The 25,101-nt window shown below is 40.8% G+C and overlaps 3 protein-coding genes across 11 annotated transcripts in view; 1 reads left to right on the plus strand and 2 right to left on the minus strand.

Moving 5' to 3' along the window:
• LOC106556138 (uncharacterized) overlaps window positions 1-4,246 on the minus strand; it is a 33,572-nt gene extending 29,326 nt beyond the window's left edge. For 3 of the 6 annotated variants that reach the window (XM_087709921.1, XM_087709919.1, XM_087709917.1), the window contains exon 1: window positions 4,045-4,245. Coding sequence is in view for 3 of the 6 variants with exons in the window: in XM_087709919.1 (XP_087566045.1) it covers window positions 4,045-4,081 (37 nt within the window). In the remaining 3 variants the exon portion in view is untranslated. Of the gene's footprint in view, window positions 1-4,044 lie in introns of all 6 variants that reach the window. The other 3 variants (XR_015696005.1, XM_087709918.1, XM_087709920.1) reach the window with 2 other exon arrangements.
• Window positions 4,247-7,796: 3,550 nt separating this feature from the next.
• On the plus strand, window positions 7,797-21,486 carry GALK1 (galactokinase 1). The gene is made up of 8 exons (XM_014051591.2): window positions 7,797-7,994; window positions 10,084-10,273; window positions 11,075-11,194; window positions 13,578-13,713; window positions 14,561-14,742; window positions 15,139-15,289; window positions 17,348-17,510; window positions 19,778-21,486. Exons 1-8 carry the CDS (start codon window positions 7,824-7,826, stop codon window positions 19,850-19,852), a joined length of 1,188 nt encoding a protein of 395 aa, XP_013907066.2. The 5' UTR covers window positions 7,797-7,823; the 3' UTR covers window positions 19,853-21,486.
• Window positions 21,487-22,385: 899 nt separating this feature from the next.
• The window catches only part of ITGB4 (integrin subunit beta 4), a 106,584-nt gene continuing 103,868 nt past the window's right edge, over window positions 22,386-25,101 (minus strand). For all 4 annotated transcript variants that reach the window (XM_087709926.1, XM_087709922.1, XM_087709925.1 and 1 more), the window contains one exon: window positions 22,386-23,555. In XM_087709926.1, the coding sequence (XP_087566052.1) occupies window positions 23,413-23,555 (143 nt within the window). In that variant the 3' untranslated portion in view covers window positions 22,386-23,412. The remainder of the gene's footprint in view (window positions 23,556-25,101) is intronic.

Genomic DNA, 25,101 nt, shown 5'->3' on the forward strand with positions numbered 1-25,101 from the left:
CAGGGATAAATAGCTTAAGACTGCACAAGAAAGGGCACTGACTATAAAATGGAAGCTCATAATATAATCCCAACTGTTTACTATTCAGTTTCTTATATGAAATGAATTTGCAGGAACAGCCTACAATAGCTGGCTTTATAAAAAATGTTGGGCTGACATGGATTAATTCTTAATCTTTTATATCAACTCCTATCAATCATGCTATCAATTAATTTGGGCTCCATTATCATTGTCATCAGCCATTCAGTCACGTCCCAGCCTCAGCAACTCTATGAATCAGCACTCTCCATGCCCCTCTGTCTCATACTGCCTCCTTCAGATCCACCATGGTCATCCTGGTGTCATTCTTTATAGGGTCCAGCCCAGTGGTGGGTTCCTACTGGTTCAGATCAGTTCGGCTGAACTGGTAGTAGTTTGGCGGTCTGGGTCGCTGGAACCGGTAGCAACCCAGACCTGCCACGCCCCTGAACCGGTTGTCCGGATAGCACCATAAGCGCGGCCATCTTGTTTTTTGCTTCTGTGCATGTGAACGTTTTTTATTGTACTGCGCATGCCCGCGCAGCATGCATCAAGTGCACGCAGGGCATACCCATGAACAAACCAGCAGTAGTGACTTCCAGAACCCACCCCTGGTCCAGCCAATGGGTACTAAGGTGCCCTCTTCTTTTTCCACTGATCACTTCCAACAAGACTGACTTCTTGAGTGAGTCAGCTCGCACAACTTTGACAGCCTTTGTTTTGTGATCTTGGCTTCAGGTGATATTTTTCATGAGGTTTGGTCTAGGACTGGCTTGTTATTTTTGCAGTTCATAGGAGGTGTAATAGTTGTCTCCAGCACTATAATTCAAAAGTGCCCACACTTCTTCTAGTTGCCTTTTTCAGAGGCCAAGTTTTGCATCCATAAGTAGGAATTGGAAAAATTATTGCATTAGCTAATCTGCATTTGGTTGGGGAGGCTATCTGATCTCATGGCTTCAGTCACCATGTTTGGTTGAGTTAAGAGCTCAGGAAGATGCATTCATTTATATTTTGATGGTCTCATTGTCGATCTGTCCTCTGATCTGTATGTTCTCTGCAGTTGTTATTATCTTTGTTTTCTTGATGTTAAGATGCAGTCCAAAAATGAGCAATGTTGTATCATCTGCACATCGGAGGATATTGATATTCCTACCACCAATTTTAATTCCAAGGGTAGATTCCTCCAAATGCACATTTCTCACAACTATTATAACTAGGCTCCATCATAACTGAAATTAAAAGTTCACTTTATCCACTATCACCATTATTTATATGCTTACAGGCACTGTTGTTACATTTATGCTTTTCTGTACATTTTAATGGAGTAAAGTCCCTCCAAGACCCAGCTAGATTACTTCTAAATCCCACCAGTGGTATACATACTACTTACTGAGAAATATCTGGGCTAGATTATAGTGCAGTGTATTGTGCGAACCCAGCTGAGGGGTGAAATTCAGCAGGTTCTGACAGATTCTGGAGAACCTGTAGCAGAAATTCTGAGTAGTTAGGAGAACTGGAAAATACCACCTATGGCTGGCCCCAGAGTGGGATGTGAATAGAGATTTGCAATATCCTTCCCCCAGAAGTGGGGAGGAAATGGGGATTTTGCAGTATCCTTCCCCTGCCACGCCCACCAAGCCATGCCCACCAGTAGTTTTTGAATTTCACCACTGACCCAGCCTATGTGGTTATGTTTATAAAATTTAGAAACCACCTATCTCCCTCATAGAAGAACTCACTGTGATGCAAAACAAAAACTGAATATAAAAATTTAAAATAGAGGCAAGGATAGCAAAATTTAACATTAAAAGGTAAATAAAAGCTGGGGTGGGGAAGGCCTTCAGGGCACTAGCCATCCCAGTGTCTCCTCTATGAACCCTAAGTGAGGTGGCAGAGCCAGGTTTTTAGATATTTTTGAAAGGCTAGCAGAGTAGGAGTCTGTCTTGCCTCGGATGGGGGGTGGGGGGTGTTACAAAGAGCAGTGGGCAACAGCAGAGAAGGCATTCTTCCTGGACCTTGCCAGTTGGAATTCTTTAACTGACAAGGTCCGCAGCATAAATTCCCTGCCTGACCAGGTGGGATGGACTGATGTGATACCATATAGAGTTTTAAATGTAATAATCAGCATCTTGAATTTGATCTGGAAGCAAACTGTCACCCCAATGCAGCTTCACGCAGCAGACGTGTTGCATGCAATGATCTTTGGTGCCCAATATTGCTCATGCGGCCACATTTTGTATCAGCTGAAACTTCGAGATACTTTTCAAGGGTAGCATCATGTAGAACACATTGCAATAGTCCAGAGCATAAGTCACCAAACGAGAAGTGACCAGGGCAGGAGTGACCAAGAGGCAAGTTTCCCTATCCTGGAAAAGGCATTACTGGTGCACAACATGCTGAGGAAAAGTGCTCCTAGCTCTAAATGAAACCTGCTACTCAAACAGGAGCTGTTAGTCCAAGAGGTCCCCCAAATAACAAGTTCGTGGTTTGCACTGCGTTAACCTATAGTCTGACAATTCTGTACTGTAAACCATGGTTAAAAGCTGTGGTTTAGTATATTATTTGAATGCAGGCAAAAGAATAAAAATTGCAGTAAAATCCTATATATGTCTACTGAAGTAAATCCCACTCTTACTTGTCATTTAGGTAGGGGCATGCAAGATTAGTTTAAATAAAAGAAACCCTCATTAAATGAGGAAGAAAAAACGTATAACCAAAGTCATCATTTTAAAAATCCCTCATATGTCACTGCAAAAGATAGTTATGCGGGGAGATCTGTAATCTATGAAGCTATTATGTCTTGAGACAAAAATTAGACACAATTATACAAGTTGTTCAGACAAGTGGCAGCCACTACAGAAATGAAGATATATTTTTCATGATAGTGTTGCATATATCTCTTACACAATATAGATAGAAAATTATTAACTTCACATAATTTCAGACCTTTAAAAAGTCAATGTTACATCATGCAAACCAGTTTATACTAGTATGATTTGAGAAATAAAATGGTAAAACATAGTGCTTCAAGGGGGAAAAAACTTTGTTTGCGCACACACAGAGGCTATATGTTTTATTTTGGAAGAAATCCTATAGAATATAAGAGGTTTTACATTTGGATAGATCTTTGTACTGCGATTTTTTCCTTTTCCTCTACAGAAAAGGAGCAGTGACAACTTCGTATTTGCACTCCTCCCCCCCCCCCCCCGCCCCGCCCCATCTATGGGCTAGTCCAGTAATTTAGATTAAAAAGAAAAGTGATTTTGGCTGGAAAAACCTATGTTTGTGGCCTGGCAAAAATACAATCCCCTAGTTTCTTACCAATGGTCATCAACAACCAGCAGGAAATACCACATTAAAAAGTAGAGGGTGACGCAAAGACAATAAGAAATTACTCAATTAGTTATTCCACACACATCTTTTTCCTCAGGCATAAAAAATGGCTACAGCTGTGGACAGGACATTAAATGAAATAACCCAATATGAGAACTAAAAAATATTTTAGCTAGCAGGACACTGAAGGTGACAAAAATCAAAGGTGGGTATGAATTTTGCCTGCAAGTCCATACAGTGGTAACAAAGTAGTAGCAAACATGAAATTGTCTCTTCTATGTATCTCCGTGTATAAGGGACAATTGTCCCTCTAAGTTTTCATTTCCCTCCCTCCCTCCCCTCTCTCAGCATTTCTTCTGCACACTGCTTGGACTTCTGGTAACCGGTTTTCCTGATTCCATCCCCTTCTAAACTGGAACCTTAGAAATCCAATCTTAAAATGCTGCCATAAGTGAGATAAGAGTTCTGTGATTACTTGAACCTGGAGAGCGGAGAACACGTGTTTTGGTTGGGAGGTACCACTCTTCTAGCACAGAACCAACTCCTTTCATCACCTGGCAACTTTACGGCGCATTTCTTCACCGTGACAGCTGGGTGACCCATCAGAGTCACGCTCCATTTAAGCCCCCAACACTTCCTTTTCAAACACCCCGCTCGCATTACCCGTCGCGAATCTCTCTCTTTCTCTCTCACCTTTCAGAGCGCCCAGGAGCGGCTCTTTCCCACTCATCCTAGTCTGCTTTGCTCGGCTCTGCTTTCCCCAGACTCCGGCTCAGTCCGAAGTCCCGGATTCAGCCTCCGCTGGTGCCTCCGCCCGATGGAAACTGTCCGCGAGCGAATTTCTTCGTCCGAACACCCGGCGGCAGGCAAAACTCTGGAAGGTACCATTCTTCCGGCGAGACGGGAGGGGAGGGGAAGAGAGAGCGAGAGAGGGAGATCTAAGGGCCGGCCCAATCGAACTTGCCGGGGGTTGGAGAGGGGTGAAAATAAGCCCCAAAACTTCAATGTGTATCTCCCTCCAGGATATGATTGGTGTCGTTAAACCTTCCGGGAAAATTAATTCTTCAATCCCTCTCAATCAATCCGTTGATGTTTTCTCCTACCGCCGGTCTCCAGGATTCGGTGGTTGTTCAGTGAAGTCTCTTTAATACGCAGCTAAAGTTTGACGCAGCCCAGGCAAGTGGCAAAATGTGCTATTCGACGTTGGCTCACTTCGGAAGCTAAGAGAGGTCCAACGTGGACCACGCTAATCCTTGAATTGGAAACCATTCAGGAAATTCAAGGCTGTAAGGTGACAAAGGTCAGCTCAAGGATCTAGGGTTGACCCTAAGCCACATTGATTGAACGATGCCACCTTCTGCCAAAATGCAAGATTTACCTTTTTTTAGAATGATTTGGAAGGAAGTAACATTGGAGCCCCCCACCCCAAACCTTTGGCAGCTAAGCCAGTGCTTACTTAACCTTAACCTAAAGCTGTATGTAAGTAGAGTAAGTAGAACAAGTATGGATGTACAGCAGTAGCTCAGTGGCTAAGATGCTGAGCTTGTCCAGAAAAGTCAGCAGTTTGTTGGTTCGAATCCCTAGTGCCATGTAATGGAGTGAGCTCCCGTTACTTGTACCAGCTTCTGTCAACCTAGCAGTTTGAAAGCACGTAAAAATGCAAGTAGAAAAATAGGGACCACCTTGATGGGAAGGTAAAAGTGTTCCATGCGCCTTCAGCGTTGAGTCATGCCGGCCACATGACCACAGAGACATCTCCAGACAGTGCTGGCTCTTTGGTTTTGAAACGGAGATGAGCACTGCCCCCTAGAGTCGGGAACGACTAGCACATATGTGCGAGGGGAACCTTTACCTTAAAGAGAATAAGAATTGGAGGAAAACATCTTTGAAGATGGCAAGGATAAATCTGTTATTGTTTATAATAAATTTAAAAAAAACCCTGCATGGGTGTGTTAAATTCAAACAAATTCAAACCTTCAAATTCAGGCCTGGCGCTGATGAGTTCCTGTCCCCGCTCGAATGGTGTGCCTGTTGAGTTGCTTTTAAATTGTGGTATTGTCTGTCCATGTCTTTTTCCCCCTATTTGTATCCCTTACCCCCCCCCCCGACTTGGGTTGTGAGCCGCCCTGAGTCCCCTTGGGGAAAAGGGCGGCTAGAAATATAATAAATTCAATTCAATTCAATTCAAACCTTTATTGTCAGAGTACAACATGTGTACAATGAGACTGACTGAGCCTTCCTTTCTGCACACCCCCAACACAATACAACTCACAGTGAAAGGCAAAAAATATCCCTAGCCCAGTGAATCCTACTAACAAACACCCAGTCCTATTGCACCATGTGAACTTATTGCACATTGCATCACAAGTCAATCATACTATGTTGTTGTCGAGTTATTTTTCATTCAGGAGACTGACAGCCCACGGATAAAAACTGTTCTTTAGCCTGTTTGTGCATCTGCCTATGCTTCTATATCTCCTTCCAGAATGTAGGAGGATAAAGAAGGGCTGACCAGGGTGTGAGTCTTCCCTGAGGATTTTCCTCACTCTTCTAAGGCAGCGAGCCTGTCCATGAGATCAACAGAAATCAAGTATCACTGGAATATTTTACAGTGGACTGTCTATCATCATACATCTTGATGGTGTGTGTGTGGCTAATGTATTTGTTTAAATACTTTGTCTTTCAATGCAGCTCTTTTGAAAACAGCTGTTTTCAATCAGTCATAAATTCTAGAAAGGAATAAGGCTTGAGAACTACAGGAAGGAGGCCACCAATAGCAGTTTTTAACCCCTACCAGTACTGACTGCCACGTACACAGCATAAGTTGCCTGCCAAGTTTGGCAGGTTTTTCTTCATAGTGATAATGATTCTACAGAGGTTAAGTAGGCATCCAGCCTTACTCTTGCATGTAATGAGATCGTTTCCTCATTCACAAAATGTTCTCTTTTTAAAATTGTATTTTAGAATTGAGCCCTGCACATGTATATTTAGCATATGAGTGCTATGGCACCTTGCTTGTGTGTGATGATTTTAATTCTCTGGAGTTCTTTATTTTCTTTTCTGCTGTTATTAACTCACCTATATTCCATTGTGTAATTTTATAAATCTTTTAGAACATAGTATCAACATCTGAAAAGACAAGGAAGATGGGAACAGTCATGGAAAAACAAGAAAAATCTTCCCCCCAAAATCTCCAAATTCAGGTTTCAAATTGGTATGTGAAAGAACACCAATAGATAATAACTGATTCAAAGATCAAACAAAGATGGAAGAAATATACTAAAATCATATATATATTAGGAGTGTCAACATACAAGATATTTTAGAAAGTAATAACTTGAGTTTGTACTACTAGAATATAAAGTGTTGAACTTTGGAGAAAACATTAGGAATATCACAGATAGACAAGAAAACAAATGGATCATAAAACAAGTCCAGAATTTACATTCAAAGCACAAATGATTAGGCCAAATTATATTTTGGACCCATTACAGGAAGTTCCCTTGAAAAGTCTCTTGTGATGGGAACACAAGAAGGAAAAAACACTGGAAAGAAAGAGAGAAGGCAAAGAACAACAAGGTGAATGGACTCAATTACAATGGTGGTCTGTGCCATTTCGAGGATAGGTCATCCTGGAGAAGATCATTTATGTAATTGATAAGAAACAGTACTGACCTAATGGTGCATACATCAAAAGATTTTGCAAATTTTGAAAGCACTTTCTGCTCAGGTTATTACAGTAGTTAACTTGAACTTTTCCAAGATGTTGTTAGTTAATTGGTAATAGGTGGGAGAGGTTTTTGTTTTCTTTGCACTTTTGTTTATTTATCCTCCACCCTTCAAATAACATTAACATAGAACCTTGCCTGGAATGTACTACTTGACTCTGTTGTTACATCCTCAAACCCCCATAACTTTAACCTTAAACTATCTGTTGACCTCACCCCATTCCTAAGAGGTCTGTAAGGAGTGTGCATAAGCACACCAGCCTGCCTACCGTCCCTGTCCAACTGTCCCTATTTATTTGTCCCCATTTCCTGTGTTTTTATTCATGTTTATTCTTATTCCTGCTTTATTGCACATGAGTGACAAACTAATCACTACTTATGCAAACTACAGCAAAGCCGTGTGTGTGTTTGTAGATTTGCACTTTTCCCCCTCAGTGCGGAGAACACTACTTCTTTGCCCCGGAGATAAAAAGCGCAGAGAGTCTTTACTGGCCCTTGCGAAAGAAACCCAAGAAAGCGAAGGCAAGATTTGAAGTTGCACCAGCGACCCCTACAGGACATATAGGAGCTGTGCTGGCGGAGCAAGGAGCTGGAAGCCCGTCAAATGCACGCCGAAGGTGCGGGCCTTGTTCAGAACTGCTGGAGTGAGAGCAGTCGTGCGTCTGCGCAGATCTCGTCTCCTCTCTTTCCGGGATCGATGGTTTCAGCGCTGGAACCTGCAATTTAAGAAAGTGGATCGGGATCATGGAAAAAAGGAGAGACTCCAACCCAGTGGGGTCGTTACTAGCAGCCGCTCGGGAAGTGTATAAAAGGGTTTATGGCGGGGAAGATCCTAAAATTGCAGTGTCGGCGCCCGGCAGGGTAAATTTGATCGGAGAGCACACCGATTACAATCAAGGGTTCGTGCTACCTATGGTAAGGAAGCAATGCCGTGCAGAAAAATCAGATTAACTTCTGTGCTTCTTCCAGTTTTATGGGGATTTTCCAAAGACCTCTCGGGCAAATTCCTTCATGTTGACTTCGTCGATGTAGAGGAGGAGAATTTTAAAAAGCCGTTAATGCCATGAAGATGGTAATATTGTTCCTAAATATGGGAAAGCCAGTATTTAAAGAGATTAATATTTTTGTCAGTGGGTAGGTAAAGTTGCTGAAGATTACCATTGAAAACTTGATTCCTTTCGGAAATACTTCTATCTCTTCCATGTCCAGCAGAGTTAAGCCTGGTTGGATTGCAAAACGTGGAGTTAAATATTCACTAAGTATAAAATAGCAAATGCTAAGCTATTCTTTCCAACTTATGCTTTCATTACCCTTCTCTTATTTCTCTGACATAGTAATGAATTCAAAGGCAAATTGTTCCACAAAAAGTTGTGTTTTATGTCTAAACATCATGATTTCCTGTTGCAAAATATTTACCGGATGAAGACATTTCTCTAAAAATTTAGCAAGAAATAAAGTTCCCTGAGTGTGAAAATGCTGTTCTGACAACGCCCTAAGATATTCACTGAATATAATTTCTTGCAATAACTCCAAAACTCTCAGGAGTACAACACACCTGAGTTAACCTGAGAGTAGGTTTACACAGCACATTCCATTAGAATGTAATTTTATTGTTTATAGTTTGCTACAGGATAGTTTGTTATACTGTCTGTGAAGTGGTTTCTTTCTTTTTTCTCCTTTACTGAATCTGTTTGCATCTAAGTTAAAGGAAAAAGATAACTTTTGGAATGCCTACATTAATGTCATGCTAAACATCCACTCTTAAATCCCCAAAATATCTTCGATCTTCATCTTTGCTTCATCATTCTCCCCTAACTGAAATTATGCTTTCTAAAGAGGTCTCTGTCTCTGTGACCCATAGACTTGGAAGTACCTACTTCAACTCATGAGATGTATTGAACTATAATGACCATTGGATAATAAAAATCTCTCCCCATCCTAAAGAAGTACAGATGGTGTAATTACATAATTCCTTCTCTGTTTTTCCATGGGCTTAATTTTAAATTATTAAAATTATTTCTTTGTATTCTGCAAGATATCCTGTACAGTGGTGACAATTTATGAAAGTATGAATAAGCAGACTCCATTCAGTGTGATGGAAGCAGATTTCTGTATGTGTGTTGTAAGATTTCCTCCACATCTCCAAATTCATGTTCTTACCATACCATTTTCTGCACCTCTGATCTGAGGATGTCTGGTAGGTAGGATAACTAAATTAATCCAAATGTTCATCAAATACATTGAGCTCCAGACTCATCACACTGGCTGTGTTTGCACAATATTAAGCCATAGATTATCCAGGTGTGATGTGTGAAGTCAGCAATTGTATATTTTGGGAAACATGTTTTCACACAAATCAGTTAATAGGCATATTCAATGTTTCTAAGGACTATATTGGATAAATCATTACAAATCAAAGGATTGTCTCCATCATAATAATTGTCCTAAGTGACCAACATTAAAAACTTCAGGAAGAGTCATTCTTCTGCTTCTAATATCTACATTCCTACTCATATTCTTCATCCTAGAGCCAAGGTGGCACAGTGGCTAGAGTGCAGTACTGCAGGCCACTTCAGCTGACTGCTATCTGCAGTTCGGCAGTTCAAATCTCACCGGCTCAAGGTTGACTCAGCCTTCCATCCTTCCGGGTGAAATGAGGACCCAGACTGTGGAGGCAATATGCTGACTCTGTAAACTGCTTAGAGAGGGCTGAAAGCCCTATGAAGCGGTATATAAGTCTGCTATTGCTATTGCTATCCTCCTTTCTATTCATTCTTGGGCTCCTGCATGGGAAAATACCATGCAGAAAGTGTTTTTTAGGAATCTTACCCATCTTTTCTATTTAGTTACATTGGACATGACACACCTATTGTAGATGTTGCAGAGCCACAATTCTTAGCAGTCCCAGCCTGTGGTGGAGGGCACTGAGAGTTGTAGTTCATCAACTGCTGGAAGATCAGTTGATTTTTCCATTGCAACCCTATACAGCACTCTGTTTCTTCAGGCCATACAGATGAGGACAGTCATGGTTGGGAGTCCAAGGGAAGATGGAATGATATCCATAACTACAACTGCAGAGGAAGCGGAAGAGCCTAAAATTGTGCAGTTTCCCCTTCCCAGGGAAGGTGTTTCCTTGAAACCCGGAGAACCTCGCTGGGCTAATTATGTAAAAGGGGTTATCCACCATTATAAAGGTAAGATCCAAAACCAATCAAAGATTGAGGTTATTACATTATTCGGCAGTTGGGGCATCCATAAGGAGGGAGTAAAGAAACTTTAGGTGGCAGCTACAACAATGCAGTCAAAACTCTGCTCTTTCCCCATGTGACTATCTACCACCACAGACTCTCCTCTTCAGCAGGAATGAGGCGATGGAGGTCTATAATATAACATTATTCAATAGAGACATTGAAATATTCCTTGTCCCCTCTCTTAGTAGGGCTTTAGGAAGATTTTCTTCTCAATCTCTCTCACGGAATGCTAAACTGTGGTTGCCTTATAACCCATTAAATACAAACCAATTAGAGCTGTGGTGACGTAGTGGTTAGAGTGCAGTACTGCAGGCTACTTCTGATCACCAGCTGCCAACAGTTTGGCAGTTTGTGGCTCACCGGCTCAAGGTTGACTCAGCCTTCCATCCTTCCGAGGTGGTCAAATGAGGACCCAGATTGTTGGAGGCAATAGGATGACTCTATAAACTGCTTAGAGAGGGCTGTAAAGCACTGGAAAGTGATATTGCTAAGTGCTATTGCTAAATGGGTTCCCATCACCCACAAAGCCAAGATAGCAGTGGGATAGGCAATTCCAGCCATTGTGTCTTTAACTCCTTTAAAAAAGTGTAGCCCTTAACTTAAACAAAGCATCTTTCCATAACTCTGACAGATTGTTAGTTAAATATGATGTTTTTCAGAATAGCTTGTTAAATTACAGATTATTTGCAGGACGCCTTGAATTATGTTGTTTTCTCTCTGTGCTGCTCTTCTGTTTCATTATAGCTGGCCCCCTCCCAGGCTTTGATGTTGTGATAGAGAGTAATGTACCAATAGGGGGTGGTCTCTCAAGTTCAGCCTCCTTAGAAGTGGCCATGTACACCTTCCTGCAGCAGCTCTCTCCTGGTAAGAATTATACCATGTCTGTGATGAAACAGCAGATTACTTGCATTCCTTTTAAAGCAAGTGAAGTGCTAACTGGATACATCGAAGGAAGGAAGGAAGGAAGGAAGGAAGGAAGTTATTTTTCCTTCTTTTCCATCACTTTAACTTGCACCACCATCAACTGCCTCTCTTCTTTCAATCCTCTCTCAAAGTTCCTTCCTTCCTTCCTTCCTTCCTTCCTTCCTTCCTTCCTTCCTTCCTTCCTTCCTTTCTTTCTTTCTTTCTTTCTTTCTTTCTTTCTTTCTTTCTTTCTTTCTTTCTTTCTTTCTTTCAGAGGCAGTTGATAGTAAGGGAAATTAAAGTGATGGAAAAGGAAACAAACAACCAGGGAAGAGAAAAAGAAGCTCTTGTGACAAACTAAGCAATCATTCTTTTTTAAAAAAACAGAAGGTGCATTTTGTTTTTCATATCTCCTATTTTTCCACCAATTAAGGATAACTGTTAATATTTCACCCAACTAATCTGAGTTAATGAGAGAGAGAATATAAGGCTTTATTTCTCAATCCCCGATCTTAACCTACCAGGAAAATAACTTAAAAGAACACTCAACCAGTTTAGGGTGCCAACAGTGACATTTGAAATATACTTATTTACCCTCAAAAGGACTATAGAAAAATATTAGAACAAAGAAACCTGGTTTCAACACATCCAGCTTTACTGGGAATTCTGAGAGGAGAGATGACCTACCTGGAGCACAGCCATGTAGGGGGGTAGGCTAGGGGCTGAGGGGCAAAATCCAGACAATGAGATGGAAGCAAAGAATGTTTCCTGCCTTCCTTTGTCATCATCAACCAATTCCAGATTTTTTTCAGTAGCCCTTTAGAAGGCTGGTCTAGGGTATACTTTTCAACCTGAAATTTCTACCCCCTTTTCAACTTTGTTAGCTAAAATGAGACTGAGGTTGACCACAGCTGAAAACGTGTTGGTAGAGATGTGTTGCAATCCCTGGCAACTTCAAATGGTTGGGAAATATTCTGCCAAATTAGAAAGCTGCTACCACTCAGGGAAGCACACACACACACCAGTGCTAGAGAAAGACTAACCTATATAGGTTCTGGTGTTCTCTTTTCCAAGCAGCTGCATGATCACTGTTAAAAACCAAACAGTGGATTAGAATTTAGTTAGCGGATGACCCTCTAAGGCAGGGCTGCCAAACTCGGAGTCCATGAGCCAGATGCGTCATGCGCTGACCATGCCTGTGCCCAGATTAGCGAAGGGGGGAAAAGTCCCGATACTACACATGATGCCGCCATGATAACGTGAGTTTGACACCCCTGCTCTAAGGCATTAGTCATTGTTTACAAAACACAGCAGCTGAATTTACACAACGTATCAAGGATTCTTGGAGAACAACTATCCCTTCTGGAAGCGGGGTTCAGGCATGGAATCAGCCTGGATTCACTATATAAACACAAGAGAGCTAGGTCTGACCACTCGGACAGATTCCTGTGTAATAGGCAGAGAACAATAAAGTAACCTAGATTGAACATCCAAGAAGCAGATGTAGACAGAGATAAAGATTTAAGAGAGTAATTTTGGAGCCAAGTTAAAAAAAAGAATAGCAATTAAAGTATTGAAGAGACAATATTGGCAAGAGACGACGGATAGATGATTTTTTTTTTTACAGTTGTTTTGATTTGCTTTTCCATTTCCCTCTCTTTTTATAGCATAGCAATTAAAGTATTGATGTGGGCAAGAGACGATGGATGGATGGATGGATGATTTCTCTTTTTTGTTGTTCTGATTTGCTTTTTCTCTCTTTTTTTTTTTAGGTAGGTGACATGCTTAGAGGTTAGATAGGAAAGAAAGAAAGAAAAAGTTGCCTAACAAGGGTGACATGATTAAAAGCTAGAATAAGTAATAGAAATAAGAGAAGGGGGAGTATTAACGTATACATTTTTATATAACAAAATAAAAGTAATAACGAGAAATGTGGAATGATTGAACAATGATAGACTGTAACCTAATATAAATGTGTGTTATTATTAAAATACATAAGTGGATTGAATGTAATAATTATGATTATCTTTATTAGTTTTATTTGCATTTGAATGTAAGGTGCCACACTGTTTACACATTAATTTGAGTTATTTATAAAAAATAAAAAACTTGGGGGGGAAAATAAAGTAACTGATTGGAACATGGGCTGATTTTCTTGGCCATGCCCATTCTGAAGAGCTCAACTCCTAGAAAACAAGCACTAGAAGGCTACACTTTTTATACATCTGCATGTTTTGACTTGTTTTGATATATGAATATCAAACATTTTTATATTTGGCCCTCTTTCCTTTATCTGGAAATAAAGTACTAAATTGTCAGTGGATATTTTTCTTCTTTGGTACAGATGACATGGATCCAGTTACTAGGGCACTGGTGTGCCAGAAAGCAGAACACACCTTTGCAATGATGCCTTGTGGTATCATGGACCAATTTATCTCCATGATGGGGAAGGAAGGACATGCCTTGCTGATAGACTGCAGGTTAGAATGTGGCAATAAGTCATTCTCTTGTGACTTCTTCCATCTATGTAGAGAGATGATGAGTTATGAATCTCCACAGATGAGTTATCTCATCTAACTAGGCTCAGAGTATTCAAAAGAGAAGAAGGATGATGTTGCTCGGTCAAAAAAAAAAGCTTCTTGTAAAGTATTTGTGGAATAAAATTCTCAAAGAGCGTTCAGATAACCCTTGTACCTTAAGCCCTGGGTGAGTTGCTGAGGCTAGGGATAGAGCTAAATCCATGTCCTTTAAGTTGACAGTTAAGACCACTTTTTAATGATTGTATGAATATTTTTATAGAATATTAGAAATCGTTAGAATGTAACACATACCCAACTCATGTACATTTTAGAATTCAGAATGTGGATTTAAAATTTAAACCATTTTATCAATGGTTAGAGAATAAATATGAAAAGTGGAAAAAAGCAGAAGAGCGAAATAGAGAAAATGTTTTAACAAAGTTAATTAAGTTAAGAAGAGGATTGTTATAGTATTAGGTATCGTATATATTAGTATTAGTATTAAGTTAAGAATAGATAAAATAATAAATATGGCTGCAAATTGTTATTGTATAAAATATTTGCACAAAATATATGTACCCAGATGACACACTGTTTAATAAAAGATGATGTTTGAATTAAATTAAAATAAAATAAATATTAAAACAAAGTTTAAAGCACTGCATTTTTAAAGTTGTTTTATGTGGACAGTGCACTTTCGTTTATAATGACAGCTCTTTTCGGTATTTCTTATGTGTAAGTCACTAAACCCAGCAACCACCTTTAGGATCATTTTGTGTGATCGAGTTATGTCCTCTTGTTATTCAAGGTCATTGGAAACTCGCCTGGTCCCTTTGACTGACCCAGACTTAGTTGTTCTCATCACCAACTCCAATGTACGACACACTTTGACAGGCAGCGAATATCCCACACGCCGGCGTCAGTGCGAAGAGGCAGCCAGGTTTCTGGGAAAGGCAAGCCTGAGAGAAGCCAGCATGTCAGACTTAGAGGGTAAACACGATTTGGAAAAGGGGGGTGGGGGCATGTCAGCTTCCAACCTTCAGAACATCTGAAGTTTTGTGTGTCTGTTGCAGAGCAAGGGGAGATGGTAACTCAGTCATTAAGCAAAACAGTTGCTAAGGTGATTGTGCTTACGATCTTACTTCGGCTTGCCTTTGCTTTACAGACCTGCAAAAGTCAAATGTTAGGATGGATTGTAAAGTTACTTTTTCATGATTGTTGTTAACTGCAAATGGTCACTGAACAGAGCAGTTGCTAAATGAGGACTATTCCCTGTACTATCACACAGGAGGTGACAGAAAACTCAAAACTTTCCATTGGGGATAATTTTTAACTTTTGAGCCCTGATTGAATCTTGTTTTGTTTTGCTTTTTTCTCTCTTTCCAGAGTCCAGGAGCCTCCTGAGTAAGGAGATGTACAAGCGAGCCAAGCATGTGATTGGGGAGATTGAACGCACAGCTAGAGCAGCCGAGGCTCTGGAGACCAGGGATTATAAGAGGTTTGGAGAGCTAATGGTAGAGAGCCACAATTCCTTAAGGTAAGGAAACAGTCTGAAGCTGATATAGAGTCTAGGTCCGTGATGGTGACGCAATGGCACACGGAGCCATTTGTTAGGGCACGCGAGGTGACTTCAGCCTTCTTTTAAGGCTGTTTTTCGCCCTCCGGAGGCTTCAGGGAACCCTCCTATAGGCCCCGGAGGTTGAAAAACGGCCCTACAAGCAAACTGGAAGTCCATTCCAGAACTTCTGGTTTGCCTGTATGGCAGTTTTTTGTGTGCTCCAGAAGCTTCAGAAAGCCTCAAGCCTGGGGAGGGTGAAAAAAGCACGCCAAAAGCGGGGGGGGGGGGGAGTGCTGGTCGCATGTGCGTGGGGGGAGGTTGCACACGCATGTGCACTGGGGTCACACGCATACCATTATGGGTATGAACACATCCGTGCATGACCACCAACACCCGCGCTCCCCCCGCATTTGGAACGCGATCCAAAAAAGGTTAGCCAGATTGGATGTACACGAAGCTATTTCTTGCAGAAGATCAACACACCTTACAGGTAGTCCTTGACTTACAACAGTTCACTTAGTGACCGTTTGAAGTTACAACGGCATTGAAAAAAGTGATTTATGATCCTTTTTCACACTTATGACCGTTGCAGCATCCCCATGATCCTGGTTTTTGATGCTTGACAGCTGACTCACTTCTATGACGGTTGCAATGTCCCAGGGTCATTTGATCCCCTTTTACGACCTTCTCACGCAAAATCATTGGGGAAACTAGATTCACTTAACAACCGTGTTACTCATTTAACAACTGCAGTGATGTTCTTGCTGTGGCAAGAAAAGTCATAAAATCAAAACTCATTTCACAGATGTCTCACTTAGCAACATAAATTCTGGGCTCAGTTGTGGTCGTAAGTTGAGGATGACCTGTATTGTACATCTATTGTACATCTCTTTGGTTTCACAAAATTAAGGACATCTTAATGTAAACCTACTACTTTTTATTCCTCTTACATTCTAAATGATTGTTGTTTGTTAGATGAACAAACAAACATTAGATGAACCCATAAACACCATCTGTCATGCCTTGGCCAGCTAAGACATATTTTTTAAATAAGACAAAAGTCTAGACTGGATTCTTTGCCTTAATCATATTTGTTCCACATGGGGTGTTTCTGCCTAAGAGTAAATGAAGTCAGTTTGGCACATCATATTCTTTCCATATCCCAGCAACAAAGATCTACATACAGTGTAATGACATAGGACAGGGATCCCCAACGTCTGGGCCGTAGGCCACTACTGTGGCCTGATCTCCACTGGGCTGCGTGAGTAGCCAGCATGTGCGCACAGCCCCACATGCGCGAGCATCGCTACAAGCGGAGCAGGTAGTCGCAGCCCAACTTGCACAAGTGTCATTGCGAGTGCTTGTGGCCCCACTCACACAAGCCTCACCGCATATGTTGCAGACATGCTCACAGACACATGCACACGCACCTGTTCCTCCCACCAAATCATCCCCTTTCCCCCTCCCGCTCTGGGCCGCGAACCCCGAAAGTTTGGGGAACTCTGACGTAGAATTTATCTGTTGCAAGTGATACATTTTAATGCAGGGGTGGGCAATTCATTGTTCCAAGAGGCTATGTGAGAAATTGAGACTATTGTGGAAGGCTGAACAAATAGGGCTGTGAAGGTGTGTAGGCAGGAATGCCTGCACAAAGGTAAACTGGAAAAAAAAAAAAGCAGTCATCTTCAAACTAAAAGCAATCACTTGTATTGCATGCATAGTGTAGTACACTTATTTACATTTGATTTCTAATTTCTGGTTGCCCTCATGTGGGCTGGATAGAGACAGCCAAAGAACTGGATGTGGTCCAAGGCCGTAAAATGCCCAGGTCTGCTTTAATGCATCCCAAGGTGAGAATTGGATATTTCTGTAATATCATCCCATGTCTATCATTATATTGATTTGGTCTAGTGTAACTCCTAACCGTTTTTTCCCCCTTTGTGGGTAGCTTCCTATCTTCCAGATAGTAATTAACAAGGGGTCCCCCCCCCCACACACATTTTTTGTTTAAAAATCACTTATTTTTCCTCCCATCAGGGATGATTATGAAGTTAGCTGTCCAGAATTAGATGAGCTGGTAGCTGCTGCCATGGAAGTGCCTGGAGTTTATGGTAGCAGAATGACTGGTGGCGGTTTTGGAGGTTGCACCGTAACTCTTCTTGAATCGGCAGCTGCAGAAAAAGTTCTGAAACATATCAAGGTATGTGGTTCATCAGGCTGCAAGAGCGGATTTGCTGGTACATTTCTCTCATTTACAACAGAGATGAGCAGAATTTTAACATCAGCTTTTTCTTCTTGGATCCTGTGTTTAGTTCTTCTAGAAACAAAGCACTCTCTCTGGGGATAAATATACTGTACCTTTCGGAGTATAAGACAGATGTTTCTCCCCCTAAAAGAGGGTGGAAATGTTGGTGCATCTTATAAACCGAATCTTATAAACCAAATATGGCCATTTTTGGCTTTCTGAAACCCCGTCCTGCTTGTCCCATTTCTTGGATCCTGTGTTTAGTTCTTCTAGATACAAAGCACACTCTCTGGGGACAGATATATTGTACTTTTCAGAGTATAAGACAGACTTTTTCCCCACCTAAAAGAGCGTGGAAATGTCGGTGTGTCTTATACACCGAATACGGCCTTTTTTGGCTTCCTGAAACCCTGCCCCACGGTGTCCCGTTTTTGCCCAAAATGAACCCGCAAAAACGGTGCACAGAGGGTTTGGGAGGCTGCAGAATCATCCTGAGGGCTGGGAAGGGCAAAAACGGGATGCATAGGGGATTGGGAGGCCAAAAACGGACCCGCTTTTCACTAAAATGGACCTGTTTTTCCCTAAAATGGGATGTGCAGAGGGTTTGGGAAACCTGTAGAGTGCTCTTGGGGGCCAGGGAGGGCAAAAACCGGATGTGCAGAGGCCAAAAACCTTTTTTCTTGTTTTCCTCTTCAAAATCTTTGTGCGTCTTATACGCTGGTGCATCTTGTAGTACGAAAAATATGGTATATTAGAATAAAGGATGCAATCAATGCATGCGGTTGTTTTTGATATCAAAAATTCCAAAATCATCAATAAATTTCATTCAGGAATCCAGTCTTATTTTTTCTTCCTAGCTCTCTTTTGTAGTCTAATTCCTCACTGTGAAACTAAGAACAGTTTTAAGGATCTGAATTTATACCCTGAAACAAAAACCCTAACCCTGTGTTTTTGCCTTCCATCAGCGTAACCTGCCACTAGTGTATTGGCCTTATGTGCCTGCTTATTCCTGAGATGATCCCAGCAGGAAGAAACAGGCTCCAAGCATATCCTTCTGGGCCCTGAATTCCCAGCATCTTCCTTTTGTCCTCTGCCTGTTTCCAACCACTGATGACAATGTCCCACTGCTACATCTTGCACCTGCCTCCTTTTCTCTCTGAGGTTCTGCTGTACCAGGCACCATGTTCCCACACACCAGCATCAAGGAAAACGCTCCATCTTGGATTTCCCCTCCCCCCCTTGCTCCCCATTCTAAACCACATTTGTCCAGAACTACCACATTTCAGTCCATACTGCAACAAAACACCCTTATTTTGTTCTGTATACAGGCCAACAGCTGCATACATAAAACGGTCCACGCATGGAATATTTTTTTCAGATGCCTAATGTCATTAATTGCATGGAAAGCATTTTTATGTTTTTAGAGGAATGAAGTACGGTAGAAAGTGTCTGTGTGTGAGAAAGAAAGATTTTAACAGCATGGATTTTAGCATGAATAGATGAATTTAGTTCTGAGGAGAAAAATCTGTGCTGGGGAGCATAGAAACTGTCTTGTCCACCTCCTATTTATCTTCCACAGTCTGTTAAGAGCTGTTTCTTTCTGTTGCTATTAGAACTGTTGTTGTTTGGATAAAAAGTCTTCAGTCCAGACACAGGCAATCTGCTGCCTTCTGGGTGTTTAATACCTTGACAGTTTTTCCTACAGCAGTAGAAGACCAGAATATTTGGGAGAACATTTGTCCATTCCTGGCTTAAACGCCCATTATTAGCACATGTTTTCTATTGCTAAATTTGCTGTTTGATCAAACTCATATGCTTGCTGATAATGTCTTTGAGGTTATTCAATTGTGTCCGATTATTGGAGATTGCTTGAACAAATCTTTGCCATTTTCCTGGCATGGATAAACTACTTTTTCAGAAGTAGTTTATCCTTGTCTGCGTCCTGGGTCCGAAAGTGAGTAGCCCAAGGTCAGCCAGCTGGCTTTGTGCTTAAGACAGTATTGGAAGTTAGAGTCTTTCTAGCCTGATGCCTTAACCACAACACCAAAATAGTTTTCGTCTTTAGTTTACCTGTTAATAATTGCCCTCTGACTGATATATAGCCATCTGATATGCCCCAAATCAGATTTCCCCACTTTTTCTCCTGATGCAGTTTGTGTTCCTTGATCATTCAGATCATTGCACTTCATGATTTATTTATTTATTTTGCTTTTATCGATTAGGAGAAATACAGCAGGACAGCGACATTCTATTTCACGAAACCCGCCGATGGATCTAAAATACACCTCCTGTCATGAAAGCTCTTCCATCTGGCCTGTAGGATTCACTAAGAAAAGTGATAAGAAAAGCATGACATTTTTGGACAGCTTCCTGGGACATTAGCTTGGAACAAAGTCTTGACTACTTCCATAAAATAAGTGAAGTAAGTGAAAATCTCTGTGCACGCACAGATTTTTTTTTCTTTTAGCCAAGAGTCCAAAAGAGATTTTTGTTTGATTTGCAGGACAGTTTTTGGCACTGACTTTCCTTTTCAGAGAAAGACTGTAATGAGTTTGATTAAACAGTCCTTGATTTCTGCATACAGTTTTTTGAAATAAGTTCCTTCAACAACCTGGATGGAAATACTGAGGCTGGGAAAGTCTGGCATAAACTCCACAACGCTAAAGCAATTCCTTTTTATCTTTCCAAGCAGAGACTAATCATGGAAATAGGCTGTCTCTTTTACATTATGCTCTAAATATTGCTCCTATTCTCTCCTCCTTGCTTAACCAACAAATGATCTTCCAATAATGGATTACCGACTAAACATCTCTTAAATCGAGTCACTTTGTGATGAGTTTCTCCATTGCATTTCATATTATCATTTGTTACTGACAAGGATGGGCTGGTGCGAGATAATACCCTCAACCCATATAATTGGTACAAATGTGGTAGAAAGTGGCAGTATAGTCAGTCACAGTGAAGTCAAAATAAAATAGGCATCATAATGTTTATGAGAAGTGTAATAGCATCGTCACTTCTAATGCACAGATGTAAGTTGTGTAATTTGTATGATGTCGTGATGCATTTATCATCTGTCTCCATCTGACCCAATTCTGATCCAGTAGACATACATAACCTAAATTGAGCAAAATTTACAATAATGATAGCCTTTCTTGCAATAGAATGTATGATTGTCACGTTAAAGTAATTGGCTATGTTCCCTTGTAGGAAACCTTTAGTGGTTAATTGGTTTTCATTTTAGCATGATTGTGACCTAGCCTTCATTTGTAAACCTCAGTTTATTAAACCAATGTTATGCATAAGCACAATGTCATAATAAACCAGGGTTAAACACATCAGGGATTAGTAATGTGTAAACTAGTCAATACATTTTTAACAACAACTGGCCACTAAGCAGATTTTAAATTATCATGTGCCTAGCCTGTGTTGTTATGTAAAGCTTAGTGTTTTGTGCAGTCATTATATATCCCAACAGTACTATCCCAACTGTATGTTTTGGAGTGGCAACAGTTATGTTAAAAATGAGTTTCAGCTTGGCACTGTAATGTATTTACAAAAGCTATTCAATTATTTTTCACGTGTATCTCAGCTGCTAAACTGATGCAAACTTAACTTTGCCCATACAACATGTTTTAAAGACAGATTACATTGCTATTGATGCTAATTCTTAATGCTAATCTCGACAACTTTATATCCTTTTGATTTTGGCTGTTGGATTATTTTAGTAACATCTTCAGGTAGAAGTTATATATTTTGCTTTTACTGCGTAAACCTATTGAGGTTTAGGTTTGTACAAGATCTGCATCATTGACCTCATTAGCAGTCAAGCTGTTTTTTTTTTTTAACATATCATATTTGGAAAAAAAATAGCTGTGATCATAGAGAAAATGTTTATTAAGTGCAATACAAAGCTATCTGGTCCAAAGCACCATCTGTCAGATTTCTGAAATACTGAAACTGCATATGTACTTAATTCCATCAAGCTCTACAAGCCATAATAATCTACAAACATGTAATTTACATTATAATGTGTTTTTCATTATACATCAGTGAAAGCATAGGAGGCCTTTTAAAACTTCTGTTTAGAATGACCGTCTTACTAAAAGAAATTTGGTCATTAGACTCAGTGACTCTTTGGATTACATCAAGATGTGTACCTCTTAACTCTGAGAGAAAAGTTTAATAATCAATAGTAAGAGTTTACAAGAAACAGGAAATCATATTAGAAAAAGAAATGGAAAGCTCTGGAAATAAAAGTTAATGCAGCTTCTTCTAGGAAGAAATGATTTGATCTGTTGAATGTGAAAGAAATCTTGCCCTTTCAAAGACAGTCCAGGAACTTTAATAATTTCATCTCTTATGAATGATTCACAGCACTGAATATGAGATTCTAAGAGCTCCAGACTGATACATTTTGCCTGAATGGGCACAGCTGCATTACTCTTCCTACTCTAGTAGCATTGATCAAACGTTCAGTTTCAAGAAATATTATATCCATCTGTTCTGAGAACCACCTACAACTATGGGGCACCTTCATATGGGGTGCAGGATAAGCCAGCTAGCATTACCCACACCTTGCGTGATGATTGGCATTGATGAGTAAACTGTCATTTAGATCAGAGGTTGCCAAACTTGTCAAATCTAAGACTTGTGGACTTCAATTCCCAGAATTCTTCAGCTAGTATGGAGTTGAAGCCCACAAGTTTTCAAGCTGACAAGCTTGGAGAACCCTGATTTAGATAGATAAGATGCCACGTAATTGCATTCTGACTTTCTCACCGAAGAATTCCTGGGCAGCTTCTAAAAAACTGAAGCCACAGCACTTCAACTGTCCTTTGCTTTATAACCCACAAAGGTCATAAACATGAGGATTGGTCATAAAATTACTTTTTAAAAATTATGGTTGCAACTGCAAGTGGCTGCTGAACAGTTGTTAAACGAGGACTACCTGCATATATTTTAGCAACCTTACACCATAAAATAGTCTTTTTTTGTTAATCTGTTAATGAATTCCTATATACTGCACAGCATGGGATTTTATAACCTACTATACAGCAGTTGGATTAACTCCTCTGCATTGCAAGGAATGTATGTGACAAACAGGATGTTATCGTGCTCAAAAGAAAAAAAAAACTGAGGATGGTGTTAACATCAACAAAGAGGAAGAGATCCAGTTAAAATATGCAAAGTGAAAAGCGATGGTCTGAGGTAAGGATTTCAAACCAAATCCGGAGCAGCAAAGCAGATATTCATGAGCTGGACTCAGAGTTGAACTAGCCAAGAACCAAGTGTCTTGTTAAAAGCTCCTTTCACAAGATGCTAGGTTACCAGCTAGACCCGTGATGGCAAACCTATGGCACACGTATCTGAAGTGGCAGCCGGAGCCATGATGCCTGGCACGCACGGTGTCGCTAATTCCTCTTCCGGGTTTCTGGCAGGCATGTGCACGTACCAATCAGTGGGCCTTTGTGTGTGCAGCAGTGCCGGTAACCGGAAGAGCTGGTCTTCCGTTTTCTGGTGTGAGCATGTGCGTTGGCCAACCGATCAGCATGTGCGCATGCACGCAGTAACTGGAAGACTTGCTGGCCAGCATACATCTATGCACCGGAAACCAGAAGTACATTTTCCAGCACGAAGTGCTCCCTTTTTGGCATTCGGTGGGTGCCGAAAAGGTTAGCCATCACTGAGCTAGACTGTGTGCAGATATCACCTGGTGATATTTCAAAAGCAATGGCCAATAAGTGGCTTTTAGGGCTAATGGAGCACGGAGGTTGCCATCCGCTCCCATCTGGAAGATGGCCACAGAACATCTTGTTGAAATTTGAGTTTCTTTTGGGCAGTTTCCTTGTGCGGCTTAAGCTTCATAGAATTGTCTCTCTGTTTGTCTGGAGAATGTTCCACTGTTGCTGGACATTGTACTGGTGATGTATTCTTTGGTGATCTGTTTGGTAAGGGTGCCGCCACTTTCCACTCGCTGAGTGGTCATCAGCATCCCATCTGAAACAAAGGGACAGAATAAAAATTGCACAAACAGCAACTTCACCATGGCTAGATTTGCAGTTCATTCTTAAAGCATAAAATTGGCTGTTTAGGTTTTTGTTGAGTATGTGATGTAAACCCAAATATATAAAAGTGCACTTTGCAAACCCACCTAATTGTGGTTTATTCACTAAACTGTAATTGAATGATGGATTAAGTGTGTTCAATGTGTATATGTGCACAAACACATGGCCATACCTATGTGAAAGCTTAACATAGTTTATTTTTTGTTTTGTAATCCCTAAGCGTCACTTTTATGGCTTCTGCCCCTGCACTGGTTGCATTTAGGAACACTCTAGAGCCGTTTATCTGATATCCCTAGACCTGTTCAGACACTTGGGAAAGAGCCAAGCCCCCTTTGAGGTAGTAAATATCTCCGCCCTTCCTGAAGTCATGCTTCTGATATCATCTAAAAGAGACCTTTTCATATCCCGTGACATCATCCATAACCTAAAAGGTTTTACATATAAAGCAACACAGATATCTATCATAAAAGACCTGATGGGTGTAACTGCAGGCACTCAGCACTGTTTGTGTGATTAATAAACCATATTTTTTGGGGGTATAAGACGCTCCAGAGTATAAGATGCATCTTAGTTTTTGGGGAGGAAAATAAGATGAAAAATTATGCCTTTGCCTACCAGCATCCATGGTATTCAGCTGACACATGGTAACAAGGTCAGCCAATGAATAGGCATAGCAACTAAAGTCAGCCAATGAAGGCTATTTGGACTCTGAAATTTGCTGTGGGAACAACAAGGAGACAGGAAGGAGCCTGGCTTAGCCAAGAACTGAAAATGAAACTGTGTTTTGCTTGTATTTACTGCTACCTTGGAAAACTTGCTTTTGGTAATATATATAATTATTATTTTGAATCCTGGTGAATCAGTTACTTGTGTGTGCTTTCTGAATGTGATTGCTGCTGCAAATTCTGACCAGCCAGGTGATCTTTAGCACTTATTGCAGCCTGATTCAGCACAGCTGATTGGCAGGTGGATTAGCCTGCCGGAATAACCCCAATCAGCTGTTCCAGGCTGCAGGGATTGCCACAGACCATTGCTACCTCCATGCCTTGGGTTTTTGGTCTCTGGCAGGGGTGGGTGGGATTACATTCGGTGTGTAAGACATACCCAAATTTTCACCCTCTTTTGGGGGGGGGGAAGGTGCATCATACGGTAATCCTTTCCAGATTCCTGAATGGAGTTGGGATGCTGGTCATAGTGTGCTTTAAGCAGAAACAGAGTTCTTTTTTGGTCAGAAGTCTCCATTTAATTTTTGTACCAAAAAAAAGCAGTTCTTTAATTTAGAAATAACTGCTCTGCCACTGTTCCTGGTCTTAGCCGTGATGGACAATTTCCTTATACTATGAAAATAATACATTGCCATTCAGTAAAGCTACGTATATATGAAAGGGCCTGTTCATTCATTTTTCTAGAGGGAAAAAAATCTCTTTATTTTTCTTGAAGTAGAATGGAAGACAAGGAAAGTGGCATAAAGGCCCACA

Source organism: Thamnophis sirtalis, unplaced genomic scaffold (assembly GCF_051295495.1).
Source record: "Thamnophis sirtalis isolate CommonGarterSnake01/CBP01778 unplaced genomic scaffold, rThaSir2_p1.2 scaffold_3, whole genome shotgun sequence".
NCBI classification, from domain to species: Eukaryota; Metazoa; Chordata; class Lepidosauria; order Squamata; family Natricidae; genus Thamnophis; species Thamnophis sirtalis.

What these genes read in the sequence shown, in the direction of transcription:
- GALK1 (XM_014051591.2), top strand. Translation starts at nt 7,824, where the DNA reads ATGGAAAAAAGGAGAGACTCCAACCCAGTGGGGTCGTTACTAGCAGCC. An exon ending in GCCTTGCTGATAGACTGCAG is followed by an intron (nt 13,714 to 14,560) that starts GTTAGAATGTGG and finishes TTGTTATTCAAG; the next exon opens with GTCATTGGAAACTCGCCTGG. An exon ending in AAGTTCTGAAACATATCAAG is followed by an intron (nt 17,511 to 19,777) that starts GTATGTGGTTCA and finishes TTTATCGATTAG; the next exon opens with GAGAAATACAGCAGGACAGC.